Raw genomic sequence first — 9,572 nt, forward strand, 5'->3', positions numbered from 1 at the left:
GCATGACCAAACATCCCCATGTTATCAGGAGCACCCCATGTGAGGGGCTTTGTCTTATACATGCAGCTATACTCCCACACACACCCTGAAAAAAAGTGTCCTGATTTTCACACTTGGTATCTGATCACCCTAACTCCCAATCACGAGGGTTTAGTATTCACATTATTAGTATTAAAACACATGGCATTTAGTATTCACCACTCTCAAATCTGAATGACTGTCCTTCATGCTCAGAGCAACTGTTTCCTGGGTTTGGCCCATACTGATATGTATCCACAGTCTCCACTTGTTCTGACTTTGTGGGAACTGGATCATGCTGGTAAAGCAAAGCTGGTTTGACCACACCATAGTCTTCTTGAATCTTTATCCCAGGATAAACAGTTCCTGAAATGTTTTCTGCTGTATAGGTACAGTTCTGAGGATTTTTTACATCACACATGTTGTCACTGTACTTCACCACAGAGGGCTTGTAGGCCTGGTAGGATACTTTAGTAGTTGTAGTGATAACAGTTTGTAAAGCTGTGGCAGCTGGAGAGGAATTGCTACCATACCTGCAAGGATACTCCCCACTGTAGTAAGGGGGATTAGCATTTGCTTGAATCTGTCCATAGTCACTCCTATCTCCATAACTAGTTTTCCCAAAAATTTGTTTTGGCCCATGATGTCCACTATCAAAGTGTTTATCGTGGGCATTCAATGAATTACCATTATGCTGAAGTCCAGTCAAACTAAGGGGGTCTGTATTCACTGGGGTATTTCCCAAATCTTTGTAAAATGTTGGATATGAGCTGGAATTTATATAATTAGGAACTTCAAATTCATAGCCCCCAGGCCTAGGTAGAACGATTCTTGGGTTAGGACACTTTTGGAATGGTGATGCCATGTCCCCTTGGAAGCTGGCTGAGTCATAAGTAGCTTTGTAAGGATCTGTATTTTGAAATGCAGGGTGAGGCTGAGTTGGAATTGGGAAGCTGGTGTCTGTAATGATACTGAATTTTTCTGGGCCTTCCATGCATGACAAATGATGAATGTTGTTGAAATGACCACTGCTATCATGATACCTTCTTGTCTGAAAGAATATGAAAACAGGTCTTTGAGATCCAGAAATAAATGTTGTACACATGCACGCACAGCTCTATAGGCTTACTTGTATTATTGCTCATTGCATCTTTGACAGCCTCTTCACTGCTTTAACAACCCCCTCTGCGCATAGGAGCAAAGCAAGCTGCTGAGGTGTCTTGTAAGGATTTTGTTATACCATATGACTCACAATACATAGTTACAACATCTTTGTAATGAAAATGCAGATCTACAATTACCTCCGAGTCTATAAGCCTCTTTTTCTGGGAAAGGTGAGAAGAGGACACTTGTTTCTTAATGGCACTTCTTCTTGCCTCTGTCTCTGATTTACTCTCTGGTCTAGGGTGGTCATGGACTCCTTTGGCCTGCAGTAGTGTTAACACATTGATAATTCGCTTATCTAAAGACATTAATAAGTAGGCAACTAAAGCTTATGGTTATTTATTATTTTATAGCACCCACGAGAATGCTCGGTGCTTCACAGAAAAGATAGAAAAGTGCATGCTCAAACAGCTTACAGTCTAAACAATGGACTTATTAGACAAGTGTAACATACACCAGGAAGGGGCATAGGTGCTGGAACTAGGGGTGCTGGAGGCGTGACCGCACTCCCTTGGCTTGAAGTGATTTCCATTATATGCAGGGTTTACAGTTTGGTTCAATGGTTCTCAGCACCCCCACTATACAAATTGTTCCAGCTCCCCTGGGAAGGGGAGACAGTTAGAGGAACCTGTGTTATGGAGGCATGATGACATGGTTACTCAAGTAAGCAGACAGATGGCTTCATAGTTCAAATGTTTTGTGTGCCGTATCTATTTTTAAACAACAAGGTAAAGAATTGTTTTAATCAATGCTGTATACATGAGTTTTTAGGAGTGAACGAGGTGAGGTGCAGATGGAGGTTGAAGAATAGATTTTGAAAGGGCATCCCAAGCAAAAGGGACCGCACAGCAGAGAGCATGGAAATGTTTGTGGCAGAAGGAGGCAGAGAGGGTATCAAGGTTGGCATTGCGGGCAAAAGAGTTCGGGGGTGGCTGATATGGAATACAAAAGAGGATCAGCTCAAACATGTAGATGTAGATGTGATAAAGAGACTTAAGAACAAAGCTGTGAAGCTTGAAATTGATGGGCAGCACTATGGGGAGCCAGAGAAATGACACTAAGGAGAAGGTGTCATGGTTGCAGTGATATAGGAGATTAATGATTTTGGTAACAGTATTATGGATGGGCTGGAAAGGGGTGAAGTTAGTAATAAAAGAGAACTGGAGAGAAAATTTCAGTGCAAGGTGTGAGATGACCTTAGCATGGGCCAGTAATTTAGCCATTAGAGTGGAGAGGAGAAGGAGGTTGCAGATTAGTGATGCTGTGAAGAATTAAGCAATGTGATTTGCTTGTGCAAATGTGAGTGAAAAGGAAAAGGGAGGGAGGAGTCAAATATGACTCCAAAATTCTGGATTTGGAGGAAGGGGAATACAAATGTTGTCCATGGAGCTCAGGAGTAGCTAAGAGGATCTGGGAGGAAAGATTAGGAGTTCTGCAGTTCAAAATCTTAGTTCTGCTTCATAATAGCCACCATTAAAACAGTATACATCAGCTTTAAAGAGCTTGCACTGTACTCACTGACAAACATTCTTTATTTTAAAAACAACTCTGAAATGTATTCTGTAGAACGGGGGTAGGCAACCTATAGCACGAGTGAAGGTGGCACACAAGCTGATTTTTTTCAGTGGCATTTTAATTTAATTTTAAATGAAGCTTCTTTTACATCTTAAAAACCTCATTTACTTCACATACAACAATAGTTTAGTTATATATTATAGAGTTATAGAAAGAGACCATCTACAAACATTAACGTATTACTGGCACATGAAACCTTAAATTAGAGTGAATAAATGAAGACTCAGCACACCACTTCTGAAAGATTGCCATTTTTGTCTTAGTTTTAGACCCTGATCCTTTTTGAAGTCAATGAGACTATTTACATGCTTAAGTGTTTGCAGGAATTGGCTGGTTTAAAAAAAATTGTAGAACCCTATCCAGATGATCACTATTGTAATATGAACCTACTGGTGAAGAAAGAAACCTCATGTGCTGAAATGACAAACATCTGCTATAGGATACTATCTTTTTGCTATTTAATTTACCAATGTTCATATTAAATATGGATTTTTAATCTAAATGCTACTCGGGCCATTTAAGTTTTAAAAAGCGACCAGCACTAATGAGGATCAGTGAAGTGGTCTCTTTAGATTTAGACCCCAGTCTTGCAAACTGTTATGCTCATGCTTATCTTTTCTCACAAGCATAGTTCCATTAGCTTCAATGGCACTACTCAGCTAGGTAAAGTTAAGTATAGGAATAACTAAAATAGTGTATAAAAATCCCCCTATATTGAATAGAAAGAGTAAAATTGTTTGTAATCTGTGACTATTCTACTAAAGAAATATGCTTTTCAGTTTCTGCCCTGCTGTGAAGTAACATTTTGAACAGTAAAATGGGATATTTTGGAACACACAGAGGTTTAGGGAACATGATCAGAGTAATCACATTTATCCAGTGTACCACGCTAGCCAAGATTTCCTTTCATTTTCCTCTTAGTTCAGTAAAAGTTAAATATTAAGCATAGACCACTGATGTTAATTCCTACACAGTGAATTAATCAAACAATTAAATGAAAGTTCTTTTAATGGAGTTAAATCTAACCAATAGACATATTTACATCCTGGTCAGTCCTTGCGCAGGCATATCTCCCATTTTACTTGATTCCATACAGTTTATGCATGAAATTCAGCAGGAGAGTTTCTTCTTTAAGTAATATGGGATTTAGTCCATGTTAAGGGCTGGGAGTCCTCTCTGTGCAAGGACTACAGCATTAGGCCTTTAATGAAATTCTATTGTAAGAAATGTGTAAAGGTAAGAACAAGCCTCATGACTGTAATTGTATGTAACATTCATCAAGAGCTTTTATAAATCCATAGCAATAACAAGAAGTAAGGTAAGCTTAAGGACTATTTATATCTTACCTGGAAAAATATTGCCTTGCCATCAAGCCTCCAAAAGTTAGTGACTGGATAGCCACTGTGTCCCCGGCAAGGAATTATCTCTAGGGCTGAGTTACAGTTTGGACAGGCTTTCTCTGTGAAATCAGATAAGGCCGATATTGAAGAGCATGGTTAAAATGGAGAAATCAGCTAAGAACACCGTCGGGTTCAACCACTCTATAACTGATCCTTCAATTAAACTCCAAATCAAAATATAATACTCAAGCAATATAAGGTACACTAAGAAGCATAGCTGAACTCATGTATATACTTGTTCATTAGCCATTCGTTCATAAACTGATCCCCCAAGATGGTTAGGTAAAAATAGCAAAAACTGCATGACCCTTTCATAAGCTGACCCTATATTTCAGGGGTTGGCAAACTTTGGCTCCCAGCCCATCAGGGTAAGCTGCTGGCGGGATGTTTTGTTTACTTGGAGCATCTGCAGGCATGGAGCCCCTCAGCTCCCTGTGGCCGCGATTCGCCGTTTCCAGCCAATGGGAGCTGCAGGAAGCGGTGCACCAGGTAAACAAAATGACAATGTATTAGTTATTCAATTCAATGATTCTATAGAGTTTAAAATCATCACATTTTGGTGTAGACCCATTTATAAGCTGACTCCCACTCTTTGATGTGTCACTTTTTTACCAAAAATATTCAGCTTATGAATGAGTATATATGGTACATACTAATGGACTCGAGATAAATACTTGATGTATTCACTTTGAACATCAGGGATGTTTAGATTTAAATATGAGTCCATTATGTAGGCCCATCTCTGCTGAACTATCTACCAGACACACACATTTTTGAAATTTGGAGCTACTGTTTTAACACTCTCTTTGCCACTAATAATATAAGCAGGATGAGTCAGATCTGTCTGTGAGTGGGAATTAGGTTCATTTGGGCCTGAAATCAGGCCCAATTGAAAAGAATGGTTCAGCCTTTGGAGTCCCACCCCTCAGACTTCTCTCACTTTGTTGCTTCTGGCGTGCCTTGTCACAGATAGCAGGTCGGAGCTGCAGCCTGGTACCATCTGGCAGCATGCAGTTCCTAGCACAAACCACCACTCCAAGGCACGACTTCTTGAGGATCTGGCAGTTGTGATTATTGGTGTTGCGCATGGCCCAGCCACTGAGATGCCGCTGTGCGTTCTTGTCCTCGACGGAGTAGATAAATCGCACATAGCCATCTGGCCACTCCTGGAAGCCATCCAAGTGCTTTGGCTCCTGTACCACAGTTGGGTTAGGGGGGAGGGGCAACAATAGAAAGGAAGGGGGAAATGGAGACCAGCGAGAAAGAATGAGAACGTATTAACAGAGTACCTCAGCATAGTAAAAACTACTCAGTCTATCCTTTTTATCCTGTCCCATTATACACAACAAGAAGTTACCTGAGGAAGTTAAAGAGAAGTAAACTTAGAACAACAAACGGAAATAATACTGTCCTTAACGCACAGCTCTATTCTAAAACATAATTCTGTAAAAATAACATTGTCGGGTCCCATGTCTATTGCCTCTCAATAACTCTAAATCAAATGTGCACAATGTACAAGCAAAAAGAATTTTTTTAAAAAACTGCCAGTCCTGTAAACTCAATCTGGGTTGTGAGAATCAAACTGAGCTCCTCCCATCTTGCCCAACTCCACCCATAATAAAACAGTCTGTGATCAGCGACTCCTTTGCAATACAATACTCTTTGGTTTACACAGTTGTAACTGATTGGCCAGCAACAAGAACTTAATAAACAGTTTGATGCACAAGGATAAATAAAATCCAGCTCTCGTTCTCTTATGCTATACCCATTTCAGGATTTAGGGTTTACAGATTAATAAAAACCAGAAATATTCTGAGTAAAAGTTTTGATGTCACCATTACTTAAAATGCATTTAATAAGACTTGAAAAGACCTTCCACCAAAATAATGTTAGTTGATTGTAAGTATAAATAATATATATCTGTGGAATATACTCAATAGGTTTAAAAGAAGCATGTTTTGAAATTGGGATATTAAGACTTGTTTTCAAAGAGTTGCCAATCAAAATGTAATTTCTTAGAAAAATGATAGAATGAAAATTTTTTTGAAACCATTTTCTTTGTTAGAGTAAAGAAAAGTAAGATCCTGATCCTGCAAAACTTAGTCATTTGCTTAACTTTATGCCTGCAAGTGATTCCCATGTACTCAGTTGGACTACACATGTACATGAAATTAAGCTTGCCCATAAGTGTTTGCAGGATTGGCACCCAAATGATTAAATGGCAAGCTTTAGGGACTACAAAAATAGATTTTAAAAGAAACAAGCTATTGGGTGCTAAACCATTATTTAAAAATCCAGAGTAATGTATTAAATATTAAAATCTATTAAACCACTAGATAACTCAACAAACTTGTAAAACATTTTAAATTATTTGAATAATGACAGACACCATTTTCTAACAAAGAGATGTCAAAGGCAGCTAAGATTTAAAGGGGAAAAAAATTCATCCAGGGCTGTTCAAATCATCATCTGTCAAGTCTGACTTTTTATTACTAATTGTTCTATAAGCAATGATGGACATCAAGATATTTAGCTCAGACACTCTGCTTTCTTCCCAGGACTGAAAAAGAGCTTTGTGCACCTGGAAATCTTGTATCTTCCAGCAACAGAAGCTGGTTCAATAAAGATATTACCTCACCTACCTTTTCTCTATCAAGATATCATTTTACATTTGAAAATGGAAATATTTATTCTCATTAATCACAACACACAACTTCATCAGAGGCTATAATGAAATTGTAACTCCAAAAGATATAAACTAAGCTCTTAAATTCATTATTATTTTTTTCCATCCTGTGATGTATTGCTTTAGCTGTTTGCAGGAATATATGTTTTCCCCCCTTGTTAGATTGAAGTACCTTTTACAGTTTCAGATTACCTGCATAATTGAAGAGTCAAGCAAGGCAGTTTCTGAAAAAATTAAGGATTTGGAGAGAAGGTTTTAACTTATGTTGTATCATAAGTTCTATCAGATAAGATTTTTTGAATCATGAGAATCAATTTCTGATTTTTCCAGATAAACCTACTACGTGACTATGGAAAGCCTTAAAATTCTTCTCCATAATCCCTCTATTACCTGGAGCAACAAATTAGGCAAAATCCTGACACCACTGAAATTGATGGGAGTTTTGCCATTGATTTGAATGAAACCAGGAATGCACACGTTGTCTTTTATAACGATGCAAATCGATGGTTTTAAACTCTCACTCTATTCTTGTAACTTGGACATTGAGGTCCTGATACTGCAAAAATGTATGCACAGAAGCAATTTTATTAAGGCACGGAATCCCAGTGAAGTAAATATCACCTGAGTAGTCTAACTGATTTCAATGGGACTCCTTGTGTGAGTAATCTTTCGCGGAATCAGGCTCTTAATGTTCCACACAACTGAATTCTTCCTCAGCAGAAAACATTCTCCAAACCATTCTTTTTTGAATGATATAACAAAGCCTACTTTATATTCTTTAGAATATAACCAGACTGAAAGTTCTGAGGCTAAAAGTGTAGGTAAAGTCAGGAAATCTCTTCTTCCAGCTTCACCCCTATTGCATGAGCTCTCATACTTGGGGTCGCAACCACAGGGTGCGTGCATGCGTGTGTGTCTAAAACAGGTTTCAGGGAGGTTGAGAGGGTCCTGAAACTTTGCTTCTGTTTTAATATTGGTCTGGAAACCCTTGAGAACCATTTCGTCACTGGACCTACAGTAATAGCTAATCTAAAACTTATTTAAGGAGGGCTTTCTATGACACTCAAATATTTTCTAAGCTCTTAAATATATATGGAAATATCTGAATATCATTATAAAGAAGGATTAAAATATGACTGTCCCCCATCATTCTCAACAAATCACTAGTTGATATTCGCATGCTTAACAATATGCCCCACCTTGTATTGAGCTGTGGCACTTCTGAGTACCTTTCCCAGCACCCTGTAGATGGAAATCATGGCTCTCTCACCAACAGAAGTTGGTCCAGTAAAAGATATTACCCCACCCACCTTGTCTTTCTCAGTTTATACCAGTTTAAGTAAAGTAGCCTGATAAACAAATATACAATGATATCACCAGGCACAAAACTATCCAAACATACACCGTCTATCCCTTTGAAAAGAAACAAGGCAGGTATAATTTCTTGTTAGCACATAATTAAAATATAGTGATCACTGTGAGATCTCGTTTCTTTTCTGACAAATTTCAGAAACTACAAAGAGCAAACAAACATAGCAGAAGAATAATTCTGGTTTCTTTCCTTTACAACTTCAGATTCCTAGTTGTCTACATTCCGATTCCCCAATCCACTTAACCTCACCGATCTAATTTGCCAATATGAGGCAAACTCTGAGCTTTAACCAGTTTTATTAAAACCTTTACTCTAGAGTCCAGGATCTACGTCTCCTGTGCATGGAACTTCAAAGTGCCCCGACCCCCGAGGCAGCCAGGGTAGCAGGCTGTACGGTTCTGAAGCACGTCCTTGTTAGCTTTAAAGAAGTGCTTGAATTCAGTATAGGCAAATATTAGCTGTTCAGTTGGGGCAGTGATCCCTCATTCATTCTGGGCTGGCTACAGCGAGCGAAGAGCATCTCCGTGAGAGATCAAATCCCTGCTCCCTCAACCCCCAGCAGCAACCACCCTTCTCTCCGTCCTACCTGAGGCAGTTTGGGGTCATTGATATCCCAGGTTAGCTTCATCCCGTAGGAGCACACGCAGTCCGAGTCTTCCTGGGGGCCCTTGGACATGTTCGCCATCGGCTGGCAGGGAGCTGCCGCCTCTGCTCCGGGACGCTACGCAGCAAGTCTGAAAACAGGAGGAGGACTTAACAGACACCGAACTGCAAAGGAGAAGCGGCGTGCAGGGCAGCTGCTGCTTGGCCAAGGCGCTGAGTTTAGCTGGCGCGTGCAGTGCTAGCGCTTTGCCCTGTCCGGGGACAGCGGTGCTGAAAGGAGCGGGCAGCTCCTGCTGTGCCTTTTGATTCCCGCTTTTATGTGTGGATGTGAGACAGTCTCCCGGCTTGCCCCGTCCATCTCCCTCCCACGTAACTGATCTGTGTTAAACGCGGGGGGGGGGGGGTGTTTGCTTTGTTTTAAGGCCGACTCCTCCCTTCTAGTCACTGAACGCGAAGAAAAAGTTTGGAAATCCGAGACACTTGGACACTGAGTCCCTGGACAACCAGAGCCAGCCGCAAAGGGCAAAAGGGGGCAGCAGGGCCAGTACAATATTGCAAAAAACAGTCCCAGTCCTCAAAGTCAGCGAGCAGCCCGCTTTGGTTTGTAATCACCCTGTGTTTAGCCAAGAGCGCAATCATCTACGCTGACAAGGCCGAAGAACGGCTTACGGGTGATAGTCACACCTGGACAATCGGTTTTACAGTCCGTTCCAGGGGCACCTTCGAAGGGAGGCTTTGGATGCAGCACCTGAGT

At 40.3% G+C, this 9,572-nt stretch overlaps 1 protein-coding gene across 1 annotated transcript; it reads right to left on the reverse strand.

Moving 5' to 3' along the window:
- Positions 1-187: 187 nt before the first annotated feature.
- GCM2 (glial cells missing transcription factor 2) lies at positions 188-8,891 on the reverse strand. The gene is made up of 5 exons (XM_030549535.1): positions 8,802-8,891; positions 5,098-5,350; positions 4,104-4,216; positions 1,320-1,445; positions 188-1,069 (listed from the first exon to the last, which is right to left on the reverse strand). The coding sequence occupies exons 1-5, from the start codon at positions 8,889-8,891 to the stop codon at positions 188-190; spliced, it is 1,464 nt and encodes a 487-aa protein (XP_030405395.1).
- Between the last annotated feature and the right edge of the window lie 681 nt (positions 8,892-9,572).

This window comes from Gopherus evgoodei, chromosome 2, assembly GCF_007399415.2.
Source record: "Gopherus evgoodei ecotype Sinaloan lineage chromosome 2, rGopEvg1_v1.p, whole genome shotgun sequence".
NCBI classification, from domain to species: Eukaryota; Metazoa; Chordata; order Testudines; family Testudinidae; genus Gopherus; species Gopherus evgoodei.

Coding starts and splice junctions, on each gene's coding strand:
- GCM2 (XM_030549535.1), bottom strand. CDS start 8,891: ATGTCCAAGGGCCCCCAGGAAGACTCGGACTGCGTGTGCTCCTACGGG. Junction 5,351..8,801: donor ATGACCCCAAACTGCCTCAG/GTAGGACGGAGA, acceptor ACTGTGGTACAG/GAGCCAAAGCACTTGGATGG. Junction 4,217..5,097: donor GGCACGCCAGAAGCAACAAA/GTGAGAGAAGTC, acceptor CTGATTTCACAG/AGAAAGCCTGTCCAAACTGT.